The sequence below is a fragment of the Anolis sagrei genome, chromosome 1 (genome assembly GCF_037176765.1).
Source record: "Anolis sagrei isolate rAnoSag1 chromosome 1, rAnoSag1.mat, whole genome shotgun sequence".
Taxonomy (NCBI): Eukaryota; Metazoa; Chordata; class Lepidosauria; order Squamata; family Dactyloidae; genus Anolis; species Anolis sagrei.
The window spans coordinates 113,322,295-113,342,688 of NC_090021.1; the positions used below are offsets into that span (position 1 = coordinate 113,322,295).

At 37.9% G+C, this 20,394-nt stretch overlaps 1 protein-coding gene across 3 annotated transcripts in view; it reads right to left on the reverse strand.

Moving 5' to 3' along the window:
* Nucleotides 1–1,264: 1,264 nt before the first annotated feature.
* Nucleotides 1,265–20,394, reverse strand: part of FAM135A (family with sequence similarity 135 member A) — a 69,088-nt gene continuing 49,958 nt past the window's right edge. For all 3 annotated transcript variants that reach the window (XM_067467956.1, XM_067467950.1, XM_067467953.1), the window contains 10 exons: nucleotides 18,203–18,276; nucleotides 16,653–16,807; nucleotides 12,699–14,988; nucleotides 10,361–10,521; nucleotides 9,173–9,264; nucleotides 7,622–7,719; nucleotides 5,698–5,849; nucleotides 3,761–3,871; nucleotides 2,132–2,245; nucleotides 1,265–1,478 (listed from right to left, as the gene is read on the reverse strand). In XM_067467956.1, the coding sequence (XP_067324057.1) occupies nucleotides 1,273–1,478; nucleotides 2,132–2,245; nucleotides 3,761–3,871; nucleotides 5,698–5,849; nucleotides 7,622–7,719; nucleotides 9,173–9,264; nucleotides 10,361–10,521; nucleotides 12,699–14,988; nucleotides 16,653–16,807; nucleotides 18,203–18,276 (3,453 nt within the window). In that variant the 3' untranslated portion in view covers nucleotides 1,265–1,272. The remainder of the gene's footprint in view (nucleotides 1,479–2,131; nucleotides 2,246–3,760; nucleotides 3,872–5,697; nucleotides 5,850–7,621; nucleotides 7,720–9,172; nucleotides 9,265–10,360; nucleotides 10,522–12,698; nucleotides 14,989–16,652; nucleotides 16,808–18,202; nucleotides 18,277–20,394) is intronic.

Below are 20,394 nucleotides of genomic sequence, written 5' to 3' on the forward strand. Positions count from 1 at the left end.
CAAACAATAAATTGATCTTGATTACGACAAAACTGTACAACACTTTGGAAAAAAAGCAAAACATGTTTTTTGCTCATAAGTTATCAGAAGTCTGTTCAGTTTATTAACACCAGATGCAGTAACACAATGCTAAAAAAGAAACATGCACTAAATATACAACAAAATTATATTTTCAGAAAACCTGGTCATTACAGTTAGTGAATGCACAATACCTTCTTTTCACCTTTAAGTGCATCGCTGTTTGAAACAGCTGAATATTGGACTCAATGCTACTCAGCACCAATTTGACAAACCTTTGAACATTTCTGAATATTAAAAACATTTACCAATATCACTAAAGTTTACCATTTTGTTCCATTTCAAGATGCAGTTTATTCCTATTTACAATAATATGTACTCCATAAAATGTAATATTTATAAATCTATATTCATAAAAGTATTGCAGAAATTTATAGCCTTTACTTTTTTTTAATGTACATACAAGGAAGTCCCGTGTAAAAGGTTCACTGAAGAACTGAACCAAGAGTAAGAGCAAGTTTAATAAACTTTGCAAAATACCATTTGAAGGCAGCTCACATTTCAACATTCAAAAATCCTTAGCTGCTGCTTTGCGTATGAAAACTGAAGTTCCAGTAACAAAGGTGAAAATGTAAACCCACATGCTACTGAGATCAATAGGAAAATGAAGTTTCCACAGGCATAGCATGTTCAGTAATGCTTCAATAGAAAACAGAATGTAGTGACATAGCAAACAGGAGACTCAAAAAAGTGGTCTTGAACAGACCTACAGTTATCGTAGTAATTTTAGCAGCCAACATGTTTCCAGTTCAATTTTCCACAATATGAAACAGATCTATCAAATTTAACGCCTTCTTGTTGCACTTGTTAACATTCAGATTGCTTTTTGGCATCAAAAGATGCATAAAACTGTCACATAAGCACTGACATTTTTTGCAACCGAGAGAGCCCATAAACCCACCAATTGTACACAACTGTACTTAAATCTCAGCTCTGAAATAATTAGGTACCCAAAATAAGAAAAATAGAAAAAAGTAAAAACGAACGTTAAAAAAAATATTGCACAGCCACATTACCTAGAAAGTAAAGTCGATGTTAAAAAAGCTCTTCACATGGATGATATAAATTATCTTCCATATAAAAAAGTATAAATATCTCTTAAAATATAGCGGCAGCTACAGTTTTAATATCGCACGTTATTGGATTCTCTTTTAATGAGGTAATACGCCAGGTCAGTTACAATTGGTTTTATTCCTACTGGAAATATTTGAGGCCGGCAACCAGAAAGAACTTTTCCAAGAATATGTCAGAGTCCAGAACAGCAATGTGGGCAGCTCGTCCGATGAGAGAATCGGCTGTGTTTGGCAATGCACAATGGACATTATAACGAACCAAACTGCATTCGTTGTTTTGGAGAACAGGCAGAAGCAGATTCTGGATCATTTCAGCATATATTGGTCCTGAATATTAAAAGAGAAGGCGATATTACTGCTTTTTAAAAACCTGCTTTCTTACAAGCCACCCTTACAGTAACTGTGATTTCAAAACAATAGTCTAAATCTAATTGTACTCCCACCTAGCAGGGGACCACTAAATCAATTACTGAATGGTAAGTCAACACTTGCTTAAGTCCCACAGATTTAATGAATCTGCTCCAGTTGGGCCTGGCAATTAGATTGAGGCCAACGTAATAAACATAATCTGCACTGAATTAAACCAAAATATATTCTCTAACAAATGGTATTCAGAGGCATATTCTTGTTAATAGAGATAAAATGTAATTATCCTGAATAGTAGACATAGGCCACATCTACAACATACAATTAATGCAGTTTGACACCACTTTAACTGCCATGACTCAATGCTAAGGAATCCTGGGAGTTGTAGTTTGTTGACATACCAGTACTCTTTGGCAGAGAAAGCTAAAGACCTTGTAAGTCTACATCTCCCAGGATTTCATGGCACTGAGTCATGACAGTTAAAGTGGCATCAAGCTCTATTAATTTTACAGTGTAGTTGCACACATAGATGGTTTTATCCTTTATGAATCTGACTTACTCTTCTTCCCTGGTCATTTCAAACCCACCAGAGATGTCTGCAGGTTAGCTATTACCTGTCTGTTTGTCCTTCAAAGCTGTTTTACACATCTCAATGCGGGCAGAGTGGTAAGGGACATAACGATCTTGTAGAGATCCAACTAATACTATATTTTTGAAATACTGAAGACCTATAAAAGACAAAAAAGATAAATGTAATAAAGAAGAATGTATTTAGAAGCACTTTACATAGATTTTAGAAACATGCATGATGGTTTATTTCGAACAAGGAAGTAATAGCGAATAACAAAACAACCGGGTTGCTGTGAGTAACCACAGGGATTCCGGCCATGAAAGCCTTTGATAACACATTAAACAAAACAACTAACAATAAAATCAACCTCATGAATAAGTTGAGGGAGCTAGTCACTCCTGGCTGCTGCTATTTTTCCATCAATTCACTTAAAAAGGCAGAAGCAGTGCCACGGTGTAAAGGGAGTTGCTGCTGTTAATCATTCTGTTTTGTATGTGTCAGGAGTGACTTGAGAAACTGCAAGTCGCTTCTGGTGTGAGAAAATTAGCCGTTGCCCAGGGGACACCCAGATGTTTTTGATGTTTTACCATCCTTGTGGGATGCTTTTCTCATGTTCCCACATGGTGAGCTGGAGATGACAGAGGGAGCTCAACCCATTCTCCCTGGATTCAAACCTTCGACCAGTCAGTCCTCAGTCCTGCTGGCACAAGGGTTTAACCCATTGTGCCACTGGGGACTCCCTTAATCATTCTGTGGAAAGTGCTATTTTACTAACCTGAGATTTTTGATCAAATGGACATGTTTTGGATTTCTATATCAATGTAATTTAGCATTTCACTCTGCTCCCCTCATGTATATGGCTCCACATTCCTCCATGTAAATGGGTTTGTGTGCCATGAGGGGAGCAGAGGGGCAGAGAACTTTCCAGCCCTTCAGAATCCAGAGAGGGCAAAAATGGCCCTGGGACTAACTAGTTGCTTAATCTGTGAATTTGCAAGGACATGATAATTTCTATTCTCTCTGACTATGTGTTTTTATTTATGGTTCCTTTAAAACTGATTTATATATGATCTATTTTATTTATTTCATGTCAAAAGTACTGCATGAATAAATAAGTATGGAATTGATAAAATAAAGGGAGCACAAGCAGCTACATAATTTTAGACTAAAAACAGGCAACAGCGACTGCATTGTCTGTAGCTTTAAACAGTTCTTCCTCTGTGCATGAGGCAGGGCATTGTAGGCAAGCATACAGATGCTGAGTTGTTTGATCTGATCCACAAGGTGGAGGGTTCTTCTAGGGAGTGCCATTTGCCAGGTTGTCTTTTGATCTGCCCACTCCACTTCTGAGTCTGTTTCACTCTTCTGTGATCCAACATAAACAATATCGTAAATAACTGAACTTCCCATGCAACACTGAAGAACTTTGTATTTGTGCCATGACTTATCTTAAAAAGATCAACATCCTCTATTATCTGATGGAGAGGTGACCTAAACAAACTCTTTATAGCACCAGTTTAAATTGAAATAACTGATTTCATTGGCTCAGGATCAAAGCAACTTTATACATATGGAGTAGCACATTGCTTCATGGTAATAAGCTGGCATGAAAGTCAAAGCATATGGAAGGAAGAAATAACAGAATATTCTGAAAAAGGTTGGCATAGCTTACCTGCCTTTCTACTAAGTTTGTACAAGAAGGTTTGGCGAGGGTCTGAATGATCTCGACACGTCAACTGCAATAAAGACCCTGACTTTTTCCACTTCTGCATGAACCAGAGGCCTGTTTTTTGATGCACAGCACAAAAGAATAATGCAATTAATTATTTGTGCATTTATTGTAATGTGACACTGGTAATGACTTCCAATTTATGTTCACCACGTGCATCATAATATATAATTATCTGCCTCATTTTCTTATCTGATTTAAATTAATTATAATTATAAACAGATGCATCAAATGAATAAATTTCTCAAAAGACAGGATTTTCACATCAAGTAAATCACATGCCCAGAACAATTAAAACGCCTCCCTCTGTGCTCCTCCTCAAACAGGCATTTGGTGATTGAATGTTTGTGCACAAGGCTCTTTAACTGGTTGTGTACTACTTATATTTTTATTCTTAATTTTTAAAAAATGCTTTCATAAAGGTAAAGTAAGGTGAAGGTTTCCCCTGACATTAAATCTAGTTGTGTCTGACTCTGGGGAGTGATGCTCATCTCCATTTCTAAGTCGAAGAGCCAGCGTTGTCCGTAGACGCCTCCAAGGTCATGTTGCTGGCACGACTGCATGGAGCACCTTTACCTTCCAATAGGAGCGGTACCTATTCATATACTCACATTTGCATATTTTCAAACCTCTAGGTTGGAAGAATCTGGTCCTCTACTGTGTTTTGACTGAAAAGATGAAGATCTACTGCCTATGGTTAGGTGCAAAACAGTGACTAAAATGTAAACTTGTGCATGTCTAGTCCAGATTATCTGCTTTGAACTGGATTATATGGCAGTGTAGACTCATATAATCCAGTTCAAAGCAGATCATGTGGATTATCTGCTTTGATAATATCTCAGTGTAGAAGTGGACTATGGTCCATTCTACATTGCCCTACATCTCAGGATCTGATTTCAGATTACTGTATATACTCTAGTATAAACTGACCCATATATAAGACAAGGCACCTAATTTTATCACAAAAAAAAAAAAAACGGAAAATTTATTGACTCGAGTATAAGCCAAGGGTGGGAAAAGCTGCAGCTACTGGTAAATTTCAAAAATAAAAATAGATACCAATAAAATTACATTAATTGAGGCATGAGTAGGTTAAATGGTGTGAATATTTACATAAAACTGTAATTTAAGGTAAGACTGTCCAACTCTGATTAAATAATTATTCTAACCTTCTTCAATGTAAATGTGCTTACGTATCCTTCCAATAATAACAATAATGAGAGTAAAATAATAAATGTAATAAAATAATAAGAGTAAAATGATGGGAATGTAATAATAACAGTAATAATAGAGTAAAATAATAAATGTAATAATAATAATAATAATAATAATAATAAAGTACAATAATGAATGTAATAACAAATAGAGTACAATAATAATAATAATAATAATGTAAAATAATAAGAAACCTTGACTCAAGAGTAAGTCGAGGGGGGTTTTCTCAGCCTAAAAAAAGTGTTGAAAAACTCTGCTTATACTTCAGTAGATACAGTATCTGATTATCCCAGATTATCTGGCAGCGAAGACTCATATAATCCAGTTTAAAACAGATAATATGGGATCAGATCCTGGGATATAATACAGTGTAAAAGAAGCCAATGAGATCTACTGGGAGATCCACTGGGATATCCTTCTACAAATCATTAACAAAAGTTTGGTACCAAAAAAATAAACAGACGACATTTAAAACTTACTGAAATAAAATCTGAGCAACTGACTTATTAGCTCAAAATATCCCTATGGTTTGTAGCAGCTCCAGTGTACATGGGCTTTGACATTCATTTTCACAGTGGACAGGAAATTCCACATACATCACTTTACATGGGCATCACACAAATATTGCATCCACTCTCTAAATAAATATCCAAACTGTTTTTTACCTGTGTTAACAAGAGCACTGCTGTTGTAGAGTGTGCCAAGATGTGGTCCAGACAGAGACAGGAAGGTGTAAAGTTTGCCGAGGTAAAATCTAAACCTGGGCCTTGTAAGCACCGAGCGGATAATTAGGTTACCTAATGAATGCCCAATAAAACTGAACAAAACAGACAAAAAAAGGAGCATGACATTTTGGAAAAGCTTTAAAAAATAAATCTTCAAATGGAGGCAGTTACCTTATCTTAGCTTTATAATGCATATTATATATACCTTGCTAAAGCCCAGAAATGATAATTTAGAGGGAAGGGAAACCTTCAAAATGCTTAAGACAATTACCAACAACTGAGGTATGTGGGCTGCAAACTTGAGGGAAGCCAGTATACCATGCATGGTATGTTCCCCTCTATCCAAGAAACAACGAAATGGGTGACTTTGAGTTTTCCAGGCCGTATGGCCATGTTCCAGAAGCATTTTCCCCTGGCATTTTGTCCACATCTATGGCAAACATCCTCAGAGGTTGAGGGGTGTGTTGGAAACTAGGCAAGCGAGGTAGTATATATCTGTGAAATGTCCAGGGTGGAACAAAGAACTCTTGTCTGCCTGAGGCAAGTTTGAATGTTGCAACTGGCCACTTTGGTTAGCATTAAATGACTTTGCAGCTTCAAAGCTTGGCTAGTTGCTGCCTGGGGGATCCTTTATTGGGAGGTGTGGCTGGTCCTGATTGATTCCTGTTTATCTTTATTTATTGTCCTGATTTTAGAGTTTTTAAAATACTGGTAGGCAGATTTTGTTTATTTTCACGGTTTCCTTTCTGTTGAAATTGTCCACATGTCTGTGGATTTCAATGGCTTCTCTGTGTAGTCTGATATGGTTCATGTTAGAGTGGTCCAGCATTTCTGTGTTATTAAATGTATTAAAACACCCTAAAATCAGGATAGTAAATAAAGAGCAACACTCGGAAAACAGGAATTCCATGCAAAAATCAATCAGGACCAGCTAATACCTCCCAACAAAGGATTTCCCCAGGAAGCAATCAGTCAGGCTTTGAAGCTACAAGGCCATTCAATGCTAATCAAGGTGGCCAATTGCAACATTCACACTTGCCTCAAGCAGACTTGAGTTCTTTTTCCACCCTGGACATTCCAAAGACATATAAACCTCACTAGTTTCCAAAAGACCTCACAACCTCTGAGGATGCCTGCCATACATACAGGTGAAATGTCAGGAGAGAATGATTCTGGAACATGGCCGTACAGCCCAGAAGACTGTACGGCCATGAAAGCCTTCGACAACACGTTAAACTTTGCTGATTTCAGAGCCTCCCAGTACCATTCATTTGATTCTTCCCTCTGCTTATCTTCCACAGCTTCACTTATATAGAAAAACAGTATTTGTATGGACTTGCAAGAATGTTCAGAAATACCAGTTAGCTTGGCTGAAAAGCTACTAGAACGCCAAATTGTAGAAGCAAAGACCACTTATTTCTCTAGTATCTGGAGCTGAGAGATATATACCACTTCTGAATATATTTTATTCAGTCATCATGGCTTACAGTTACTGTCAGAATGCTGTTAATGTTCAATGCATCCAGCCATATACTCTTATTTAGCTGTCCAATGAGCTAGTTTCAAGAACCAGGTTTGCACTTTAAACCATTATGACGAGTTAAAAAAACAACTATATTTTGAAGGTGTGGATCTAACCCACTGGGCATTTTACTAGCAATTATGCTTCCAAATCAGCCTATTATGTTCACAGAGCACACAATGGATACTGTATACATGCTGCTCCTATCTTTGGTAGGAAAGACAGTAAAGTAATTTTTTAAAAAATCTGTGCCCTTAAAAGAAGATTCAAGATTATCCCTACAAACTCCAGTTTGTTTTCCATGTTCTGAAGAGATAAAATAACACACATTAGAATATTTACCTGATTCTTGAAATAGTTAGATTATAAATTTGAATATATTGTATTATTTCATCCAAAAGACGATCAGTCATTGAATCAAAGTCAGCAAATGTATCGTTCTGTGGAGGAAAAAAGTTTGGTGTTCTTAAAGAAAGATGATTTCTGATAAACATAAGCGTCCTTCATTATTGGTGTCTATAACATGGATAACCGCAATCAAAGTTAGTTGTGGTATCCCAAGAAGGGAAAACAATGTAGGGAAAGAAGTAAGCCGTTCTTTGCACATTGCAATACAATTTGCTTTAACGCCCCCACTCTCGAATTATTTCCAATAAGGCACAACTGTATTATGTCTTTACATAATACAGTTTTTGCTAAAATGGAAAATACAGGGGTTTGTTTTCAAAACTCACCTGAAGCATCTTCTAGAATATCTAACCTGTGGACCTTACCTGTTTAAAGGCTTAATTTCATTCAGACCAATTTAAAAAAGAAAGGGGGGGAATGTTGACTACCTCCAGGTGTAAATAAAGGCTTTTTTTCTGACTTTGTGAGGCACTTGGTGTGCTAAAGGCACAAGACAGACAAGCTTGCATCTACTGGGAAAAGCCCCAAACTGGTTCTCAGCTGGAAAATAATGGCAGAGACTAATCTCTGTGTCTGTTGGTTCTGCAAACACATCCACATTTTCTTCAGCCTGTTGTTGCCCTGAAAGGAATGGTACAAGCTGCCCAATGACATGATAACAGGTCACTTCCTCCTGACATGGTGCCCCCTTCCACTGTTGAGATGAGGAACATCAAATGGATCAATTGCCCTCAAAGTGTCTTGTTTCTTGGACTTCCACTTTGACTTCCATGGTTTGGGAGACCAATGCAGTGGTTCCTTATTTCACTTAAGTCCAGGGAGGAAAATGTGCATGTAGCAATGATATTAAAATTGATATACAGGGTACCACCATTAAGAGGAGAAAGTCTTGTTGAAAAAACTGTAATGTGGGGTATCTATGTAGGGCAACTGATACTGTCACTTAACAACTATGAGAGGATAGAAATATTTATTCTATTCAGGGCTGAGCCCTAGAACCTATTGTTAATGCTAACATTAATGAGATTGGTGTGAAGTTGGGGGAGATGGTGGCTCCACTCATCAGCAGAGTGCTTTCTCATTAAATAAACATTAAATGAACATTTCTACTTAGCTATATACTTCAACAGCATGTATAGTGTTACAGTCTTAACTGCAAGGTTAACTTTTTGATGTACAATAGGATTCATATCTAACAATTTATGTAATAATTTGACAATCTATGTGAAATACTCATGTTGCTGTTTATTTGTTTAGTTGCTTCTGACTCTTCGTGACCTCATGGACCAGCCCACGCCAGAGCTCTCTGTTGGTCGTGTCCACCCCCAGCTACGTCAAAGTCATGCCAGTCTCTTCAAGGATACCATCCATCCATCTTGCCCTTGGTCTGCCCCTATTCCTTTTTCCTTTCATTTTCCCCAGCATTGTTTTATTCCTATCATATTATTTTTTTAAAAAAAAAATCTTCCTAACAGTCATCAATACCTGATTTCTCTCAGACATCAGGAAATCTATACGACTTCCAGGAAGACCAAGTTCGATGTACGTCTTTACTAATCTTAAATCTGCACTGTTACCTAAAGTAAAGAGACAAAATATCAAGAATGAGAAGATCTTTTTCCAGAAAAGATAACATGTTGCAATTAGAATAGATGTGTCTAACATCGCACAAGTGCTTATATGCGTTATCTTACCATAAAAATAAAATTTGTATGAACTGCAAAAAAATACTGCTTTTGTTTTTGTACATTGTAATTAATTGGACAACATTTTCAAAGCAATATATATCTGGATTAAAACTCCACTGAGTAGCACTCACTGCTGAAAAGTTTGTAAACTGGTTTGAATCAGTGTATAAATGGAGCCTGTTCCAGATTGCCGAGACAGCAAAAACTTTGGGTATCATAGCTATGTTATTTTACATGTGATCTTGGATCATTTTTATAAAAATAAAATCAAATAGAGCCCACTGTCATCTCATTCAGCTGAATTTTACAGAAAACATCAAGATTTCCTGATTAGGATTAGCAAAGCTTTTTTAAAAGGGTAATTTTAAAAACATTTTACTGAACCTGACTGGATCCCCATAATGATTAAAACATTTTCTTTCAATATGGTTTAGCAGTTATCACATTTAAACCAAGATTTAACCTAAAACCCAAAACAAAAATCTTGAAAGTCACTTCCCTTTTGAATTTATTTCAAACATTTATATCCTGTCCTTCTCGCCCCTCCGGGGGGGGGGGGGGGGTAGACTCAGGGCGGCTCACAATTATAATAGCAATTACAATTAAAACAATTAGTTAAAGCATTATAAAACATCAATTTAAAATTACATAAATCCAAAGTCACGATCCGAGGTCTGTCCATTGCCAATCATAGAAGTCATTTACATTATTATCGCTGTGTCTGCTGCTCAAATCGACCCACCCCCTGTAGCAAAAACACCTGAATACTACCTAAAGGGCATGGGGCATTTTGAGTAAAAGTTAAGCATTCTAAAGAGGGATGAGTAAAGGACAACCTTTAGGGTTGGAAACCCTCCCTGGATACATTTGGAAAAAGGAGAAATAGCCTTGGGGTACCCCATAAAGCTTAGAGGTCACACTTTTCTTACTCCTGAGCTAAACTCTGAGATGTTTTCTAATTCACGATAAACTGCTAACAACGTACCGTCTAGACCATGGACACAGACTATGAGATGTATTCCATCTTCTGTACTTTCTTCCTCTTCAGTACTGAAATAAGGTACTGCGGATGCCAGTTTGGGAACATCACTGTACATAAATCCAGGGAGCTGAAGTTGCTTCAGTTCCTCTTTAGCCTGAAGGAATCTGAAACAAGCAGATCTTACTTATCCCAGATGGTAAATGCTGCACATCAAGTAATGAATAATGCTATTTGTTTAACTTTCAGTTCATTTATATGCATGTATTTGAAATTCTAGCCCATTCCAAAAAGAGTATCCCTGACCATAAAGTCGTATGAGCTCAGCAGTTTACTTACAACCATCTCTCTTCCCACTTTAGATATATATATATGCTGCAATAATTTCTTTGTGTAGCTTCCATAACACAGTTATATTAGCCACTTTGGTTATGAAAAATTCAAGAATTCCACTTTTCCAAATTGAAAAGGGATTTATGATAACACAGCCCAACAAAATCAATTTTTTTCTTGGTGTCTTGGATTTTAGACCTGTTCCTGGGGTTACTTGGGCCTCTGATTCAGAAATTTGCATTGGATAGACTGCACCAGCTCTAGTTTCTTAGAAATTGTTATCATAATTTTAAATGGACAAGCAGACGGAGACTTAATAGATGGTGTATGTTCTGTATCTCAAAAACTAGAGCTGACGGGGGAAACCAGTGTCATTTTTGGTCAAAGATACCCAGAAGAAGGTCTAACATTTGAGGTACCAAAATGTGTACTGGACAATGTAAAAATATGTTGCATTATATATGAATTATGCACAGTTGCATTGAACCAAATGAATTTCCATAGCGGAAAAAGATGCCTGCAGGAGAAACAGAAGTATCCATGACCCACTTCCAATCTCAGTCATGCTTTTCAGACACCATTTCAGTTAAAAACACTAAACAACAATTATATCCTGGACGATCATCTTGTTTGTCTTACACCTCCGTATGTCACAATACCATACTCGCATTACACTAGGTTCTAAGAAGTATTTTGTGTACAAACCACTCTTTGAGATTTTGTTACATACTGAAACTTGAAGAGTGAAGCCATACTCCATACTTCAAATCAGAGATTATTTATCGATCAGAACACCACTGAAGAGCAAAGCACTCACCAACTTGGACAAAAGACTTAAACTGAAGTTTGTAGCTTGCACTTCCACCATAAGGTTCTCAATAATTTGTCTCAACAGCTACTGGAGATCATCAGGTCATCACTCAAACATATCTATATAATTTTCAACATATGCCTTCTAGTTTTATTTTCCCCACCACCCTGTAATTTATCAAAAAACTGAAAGAAGTAAAAATGCCATAAATCAATGCTATATTCCAATATTTATTTCATTGATGGACATAGAAGCTGTGCCCTGGTGATTGCTTCTAGCCATAAGAAACAGATTGGGGTGGGCTTTTATTATTGTGCTGTCTTATTTTTAAGTTTTGTATCTTTTCTGTTAATGAATGCTAACCTTGAATGTTTTAAACTTTATTGTTGGTTTAATTACTTCTACATTTTGACATTTATACTTTTATTTTTAACTAGCATCACCCAACATTGCCTGGGTGTCAGAGGGACTGTTACCTCCTGCTTTCATCCCTTGGTTCTTTCCCCCCTCTTTTTCCCTCCCTCCCTCCCTCCCTCCCTCTCCCTTTTCTGTCTTTTTGGCCCTTTCCTTCCTTCCCCCCTTCCCCTCATACACAAGTCACCTTTCTTTCCCAGTGACATAACAAAGGACCACATCACCTAGCAACAGCCAAACCTTCACCACAGCCAATCCAGTGACATCATAAAGGGCCACTGGTTTGTCACCTTTTGTGGTACAGACAGACATATATGCATATTTTGACTTTTATATTGATAGATATATATCATTTTAAACTTGTTATGTGTTTTGATAAGTGTTGTTCAATTGCAACATTTATCAAATTCCCACCACTGACTGTGGTTGATGGGTGCTGTAACTTGCAACATTTAGAAATGGTGTATTTCCCACTCCTGTTCCACAAGTCTTCATTTTTAACAGCACCCTTCTTTTTTGTTTCTGAGCAAGGTTGCATTTTAATCCTGCTTCTGTTCCTCACCGCTACAATCTGAATGTACAACTATCAGATCTCTTGGCTACCTTGATGGTGAATTTAGATGAAATTTCAAGTCTAAAAAGTAAAGAAAAAACAAAACAACAGCTCCTCTCTGTAAATCTGTTTTCCTAAGAGTAGTACTCAAAAATCAAGTGCAACATACAGAAGTTGTACATTTTCCTCTAACATAGTAATTAAAAACAATTGTTCTGAATGATGTCACTTACGCTTGCATTTGAGGCTTGGCAGCCCACTCATACCAAGGGACAGACGAATCAGTACTGCAGGAGACATTGCTGGGTGGCTTGAGAACTGCATTAGGTTTGTCCTTTGATGACCATAACACACTGGATGGATATCCTTTCAATGTAGAAGGAAAAGTCAAACTCCCCGGAGGACAGAATGGAGAGAGATTTGATGCATTTTCAAAAAGAAGTTCCCGGGCCATTCTGTCTGTTGTTAAAGAAGTCTCATTTGTGAGCCCAAACATTTCCTCGGCATCGTGGGTCGCTCCATATACACTGCTATCATCTGCTTCCTCAAAATACCCATTTTCAACCATGTCTTGATCTTGCTCCTCTTCCTCCTCCTCCTCTGTTGAAACAGAACAAATTGTTCCCCGTTGAGGGCTAACAGAATTGTTAGGGTCAGCAGAATATATATTTGAAATCTCTGTACTACTTTGATAGCCAAAGTAGTTTTCTACAAGTCCTTGCTTCAACATATCTGTACTTCCTTCTGATGAGAGGATATTCAAATTTGTGGAAGCTTCATCATTTGTTGTACTTGACAATTTATCAGCTAGCTTTTTTTGCTCTAAAGATTCATTAAAATCTCCTTCGCTTGGTCTTTCCACACCACCCTCGCTTGATACTGAACCTGAAACAACACATGATCCCCCTGGACAAACAACTCCTGATGGGGTTTCAGTTGTTTCTCCTACAGTATGAATGTCTCTCTCCAGTATTTGGATATCTTTACAACCTGTGCCAGTGTCCAAGGGTGGGTTCATATCTGTACACATATCATCACCTGAAAGCAGCTGTAAAGGACATTTTGCATTGGAGGACAAAGAAGGCAGAAAAGTAGTTTCATTGTCCGACTGTTCTGAACATGGTACACAGTCATGTAGCAAAACATTTGGTTCCTCGTTGTCTTCACATTTTGTCAAGTCAATGGCTCCCAGGTCTAATACAGTTTTGCTATCGCTTAGCTGGCATTCAAGTGCTACAGATGTCTTTGAGTTTTCATCAGGGGAAAGATCCTCATCAGAAGGAAGAGAATTTATCGATGTCAGGGAGGACTGTATTTCACTTACAGCACTTGTACTTTCTGTACAATGGTTCTCCACCAGGTTTTTAATATTACAATCCGGTTTTAACAAAAGCTGAGGAAATACTCTCTCGGTGCTGCAAGTACTTTGGCCTTGAGGAGTTTCAAAAGTCCCATCTGCACTTGGGTGCATTGCAAAAGAACTCGGTTCACTTTCAACGCCAGAATCTGAAAATCTAGAAGATGCACAGGTAATGCTGACATCGGGCAACCTAAGAACATCTCCACTTACAGCTGCAATAGGTGTTTCCTTTGGTGACAGAGTGGACTGGCTGGTTGCATCCTTTGCTAATGAATCCTTAACGAGTCGGAAATTTGTTTCTTGTGCAACTTCCTTTTCAAGCAGCAGTTCCTCTTCTTCTGATTTAACTCTCTTTCCCGATTCTAGTCTGTCAAAAGTGGGCTGCTCCTGCAAGTTCCCTCCACTTTCTCCACCACTTGGAACTTCAATTTGTGAACCAATTCTAACAAACACTTTCTCTCCCCCGTGAATGTTTCTGCAGTATGGTTTTACTTCTATTTTGGTAACTCCAGAGGTACCAGTATAATTTTCAACAGAAGTTCTAGGTATCAAGCTGCTATCTGCATGAGTACCCCCAATACCTGCTTGGGGAAGATCAGATTTACCAAAAATGATTGAATTTGCACACTGAGAAACAACAGAGATATGCTGGCCTTCTTTACTCCCTTCCAGTTTGGTAGTAATTTGCTCAGTACTAGATGGTAAACCTGTAATTTCCTTCTCACTGATTTGTCGCACAAAGTTCTTCGTGTCACAAGGATGCCTACCCATAGTAAAATCTAATCCTTCTTTCTGATTATCTGAAAGAGTTCCTTCAAAGTATTTAGAAATGTCATCTTGTGCTGCATTTTTCAAACATTTGTAGCCGACCAAGACAACAGAGTCTTTAGAATTTTGCTTTATAATTTTCTTGGGATTTTCTGGTTTCATTGTTTTCATCAATTTGGTAACTTTAACTTTCGATTTGTTTACATCTTCATTCTTTCCTTTAGAAGACTTAGTGAACTGTTTTTCGCTTTCTGACTGCCAAGCATGGGAGGCCATGGAACGATTTTTCAATTCTGGGCTGGAAAAGCCAGTTACGCAACTTTCTTCAGTATCTATTTTATCTGGTTTCTTGGAATCAGACTTCTGATGAGTTGTAGACCAGGGTACATCTGTCTCTTGTTTAGAATTAAAAACAAAGAGGGAAAATATTTTAGGACAAAATAATGTAATTACTTAATACTAATACTATATTACATAACAATTCTACTGATTTAAAACATGCATCTTGAGATGCATGCATTTTGTGGTCCTTTATTCTAAGAAAGAAACAAAAAGAAATAGTATAGTAAGTTAGGTCAGTGGTTCTCAGCCTTTAGTCCTCCAGGAGTTTTGGACTTCAGCTTTCACAATTTCTAACAGTTAGCAAGATGGTTGGGATTTCTGGGAGTCCAAAACAACTGGAGGACCAAAGGCTGAGAATCACTCATAGCTCCATCTAGTATAGTATTGTCCATCTTCTTGTCTATCTATCTATCAGTCAATCAATTGTGTTATTTATATTCTGCTTTCCCTCAAAACTGGGACTCAATGATCAGAGTGATAGTGAGCAGCAATCCAGAATTTCAGACAGGAGTCTTTCCCAGAACTACCTGGAGATGCCAGGGAACACCTGCATAGAAAGCACATATTCTGCTTCTGAGCTACAGCCTTCTATAGTTTTTTTCTCATCAACAAAGATATAAATTAGTAAAAAACAAGTACAAAGGTTATCCAGAAAGCAAGGTTACAAGGCACGCAGCTCTCACAGGAAATTTTCTCTGCCATGTAGTGGGAAGCCAATGGAAGCGAGAGAGCAGTGCCAGTCGTCAGCAGCTCATCAACTGACATTGTGGTGAAGGTTAAAGAGGAATGTCCTCATTCCATTTCCCTCTAAGTATGAAGTTTGCACTGTAATACGCTACCTAAATGCCAAGGGCATGAATGCTGCTGCGATTCATTGAAAAATCATTTCAGTTTATGGAGACAAGACAGCATGTGACGAAATGGCTATAGAATATATTATGAGACCAAGAAGAAACTTCACAGAGCCATCCAAAAAAATGTTGTGGGATGCTGAAGGCAGGATTCTGTCTCCTTCATGACAATGCTCGTCGGCACACTGCTCATGCAACACAAGAATTGTTGCCTTCATTTGGTTGGGATATTTTAAGCCACCCCTCTCACAACTCAAATCTTGCACCCAGTGACTATCAATTGTTCACTAAACTGAAGGAACCCCTTGGTGGAAAACACTTTTCCAATGATGACAAGGTAAAAATCAAAGTGACGAACTGGCTGAAAAAGGTGGAAGAATCAAAAACTTGTCCCACAAATGAAAAAAAGTATTGAACTAAATGGTGATTATGTGGAAAAATAATGTAATATCTATGCTACAATACATATAAGTTTTATTAAAATATATTCATTTTTTGTATTTTTTAAAAAATCTTGTAACCCTACTTTCCAGATAACCCACATATATGAAAGCCTTTGACAATATTAATTTATATTTAAATTTATATTTAAATAGGCTGAACAATCAAGGGACAAACAGTGAGATTTTGTATGAACACTGCCTAGCTACAACACCAGTTACTATGTGGCAAGCTGCTCCTAAAGCCAAGATGAGCCCCCCTCAAGGAATGTCACTTTTCTAACTTTAATTAGAAAAGTAAGTCCCAGGAAAAGCTCTAGTGCACGTGTCTCTTCAATCCTTGCCTTGACTATCTTGTAAGAATCCTGCAAAGTTTAAATGTTTACTTCATTTCTCCACGGCAAAATCCAGCAAGCCTTGATTTACCTTCAGTCACAGAATCTAGATATCGATCTTCAAAGATTATAGGCAAGGAATTCAGATCTCCATCCAATTCACTGCATTCAATTGGGAGAGGTGGGAGAGAACTACAGAAGGAGGTGCTTTTTATTGCAGTACACATCTGAAGGTAGCTCTGGGCACTGAAAGACACCACCTTCTCTTAAAATAGTTGTACAAAGGAAAATACACAATAAACTGTCTACCATACAACCAACATTTGACTGTGTAATTGTACTAATAGGTCAGGAACAACAAAGTAACAATTGATATGCTGCAAGCTTTTTGGCTTAATAATGGAAGTTAGTCGATATAACTGAATCAAATTCGATTAAACAAGACTTAGAAGCATCACCAGCAAAACTGCGAACAGGTTATAACAGAGTCGATCAGATGCTGTCTTAATTGCAAACTAGAGCACTCAAAGTATAGTACAAATGAAGGAAATGTTGGATGTACAGTTGGCTCCTCAATAGCCATAAATTTAACATACTCGACTTGAAAACATTTTACCAACAACAAAAACAAAACTCCCAAAAGTAAACCTGGATTTTGCAATGTTATACAAGAGACAACATTCTAATTAGTCATTGTATGTAACAGGACATGAACATCCATAAATTTTGGGATCAATGCGGCGTCCTGGTACCAAACCCCAGCAAGAATCAAAGGCCTGATATACAGGAGGTTAGAATGTTGTAAGGAACTACACCCACAGTCAGTGGAATTAGTAATGAAATCTAATTAATTCTGACTAATTCTCCACATCTGAAGAATCGGCACTCACAATAAGTATTTTTATCTGAAGATGCAGACAGAGGTAGTTCCCAAGTTATGAACAAGGTTCTGAACAAGGTTCAAGTTATGAACAAGGTTCTTCACTCTGTGAAGACACCTTGTTCTTAAGTTGAATTTGTATGTAAGTTAGAACAGGTACATTTTTAAGTGTAAATTCAACCCTATCTATCTATCTATCTATCTATCTATCTATCTATCTATCTATCTATCTTTGGACATCCCTGTGGTGTTTGTTTTGCTGTCGGTGCCCCTGTACAGAGTATTTCACTGCACTTCCTGTCTCTGTGATTTCGAAACAAAAATGGCTTGTTGTGAAATGGATTGGAGATAAATCTTCTGTGAAGACACCTTTCCCCCATGATAACTCTTCAGGAGTGAATTTCCTTTCCTGGGGGCACATTTCTCTCACTTCCTGTTGTCTCACACACATAGCTTATCTTATCTATGTTGGATGTTTGCAACTCAGGGACTGCCGGTATATTGAATGGGCCACATAGACCTGATGTAGCTCCGTCTGTGGATCACAGCAATTTATTTGCCCCAGAGCTTGATAAATAGACTGCTGTAGAGGGTGTCTGAAATATCCTTCTGGAATGCACTTTACATAAAACATATATTTTACACATTTAAATACAGGCTGTGCATTAGAGTGATCTTATAATCAATTAATTTCTTTTCATTAAGTTAAAAAACAATGCATTTTCACTTCTGGCTTAACATTTGTATTTACTGATACTTACTGAAGTTCCTGATATGCAAGGGCTGCTTCCCTTGGATGTTCTAAGCAAAAAAATGCTTCAGAAAATCTACGCACCTAAATTGTTTTAAGAAAAAACATATTTTTAAAAGGAAGCTCACATGGTAGTAGTTTTTAATTTTCTTTTGTGAAAGACACACACAGTATACCTACGCAACAATGTCACAGAAATGGCACACAATTATTAATTTTAAGGGTTAGTAGACTTGAACTCCATGATAAAAAATATATTAATTCATTATTAATTTTAAACAGACACACAATACTGTTACAAAATAGTTAATTACGCTGAATTAAAGCCTTCTAAAAAAACTGAACAAGAACTAATTTCCCATATCTTTCAGTTTTGGTCTAGAGGTTCTCATTAATATATTTGCCTTCGGCTTGTTCAGACGCCCGTAATAGCAAGGGCTCTGCCACCATGCTTTTTAAAATTATTATTAAAATGGACCATGTCGCTGCCAGTCATGACTACCTTCTGTTCTATTTGGGATCACGCGGTGCATGGAGAGGCTGCCATGTGCTGTCATGGGGTTTCCCTGTGAGCCTATCTGCTGCTACCTTTTCCTTCTTTGGACAGCAGTGGTTAACTTAAGGGCCAGGGGTGGGTGCCCGCCCGGCTGGCCAGCCAGCCAAAACACGCTGGCAGGAGGCATCCACCCCTACTCACTATGTCCCACCACCAGCTGCTACCTACCCTTTGTTTGGAGAGCTGTGGTTAATTTAAGGGGTGGGTGCAAGCATCCAGCCCCAGCCCCCATCTTCTCCAATTGCCAACAGCCTGCCTGCCTGACCGGATGTAATTCTTCTTCCCTCTATTGCCGTTTTTGGGGCAGTTGCGACCTTGCCTTTCTGAATAAGTGAACCCGAAGACCTGCTCTGAACTGCTAAGACTCTAAATAATATAATATGCTCCAAAACATTGTTATTTCCCCCAAACATGGCTAGATTTTCCACAATAATTTTTTTTCCAGTGGATCATACAGGAGTGTTTTTTGTAATAAGAGGACTTGCTTGCTTGTGGATAGCGAGCTACTGGCCTCTTCCAGTATGTTGTGAGAACAAAAAATGCAAATGCTTTGGAAGAAGTTGTTTTTTCTTTTAATTAGTAAATAAAGTGTAATAGTAGGCTGTGTAATGTGGAAGTGCATCTTTGACATTTGGCAGGAAGGAATGGTGCCCTGCTGCTGCTCCTGGAGAAGCTACAGGATAGGGCTGGAGGGGGATACCTTTTTGGGAAATTTTAAAGGAGATTTTATTTCTAGAAAGAAAAAAAATTCCTAAAATTCAGGGGATGGCCCAAATCTTATGAAACTTGATCAGCTAACAGAGTTAGATGTGTCCACCAAATCTCAATAGCCCCAAAAATGGCCTGTGAAGCCCCCCCCCCCATTGCTGTCAATGGGTCAGATCTTGCTGCATTTTTCAGCTGCAGACCAAAAATGGCTTTTTTGGAAAATGGTCACCCATTTTCGGGAGGTCCATGAAAGTGGATCTGCAGGTCGGATAAAATTCAGATAGCAGAAACGGATCGCAGTTCAACCAAAATGCACAAGCCTACTAGCTATGAATTCTTTGCCCATGCAATTCCTCTATGCTAACAAAAAGGCACCAATTGTGGGCATAGGGAATCTATTCCTACCCAAGTTCAATAAGAGATCATTTGTTCTCTGCGTAAGCCATCTTGTCTTAAGGGAACTGATGGTACACCTATCCAAAAAACACTGGATCATAGTTGAAGAACCTGTAACCAGCATGTACAGCTAAACAGCTGACGTACACATGCCTAGCTCATTGCCATCCTTTCTAGTGAAAAGAGCTGGACCAGAAAAAAGAGGAGAAGGGAGTATTCCAAGAAAAAATGATAGGAATTGTCTGTCCCTTCAAATGTTAGTGGACTGCAACTCCATGATGAATTTTGCAGAGAGCTGCAGTTCAACAACATCTGAAGGGACAAACAATTCCCACCACTCGTCAAAGGCACAAGGTCCACCTTTAGGCAGAACGCTACAACAAGACAATGCTTGCATTTCACCAGAGGAAAAGCTACACAAACTCTTTTCCATGGAAAATGTCAGGCAGAGAGAACTGGTTGTGGCTACTTTCAGTTGCCGGACTCATTTTCACAGCCATCTTCTCCTATTAAATCTGTTTTATATCCAATTGTGTTTTATT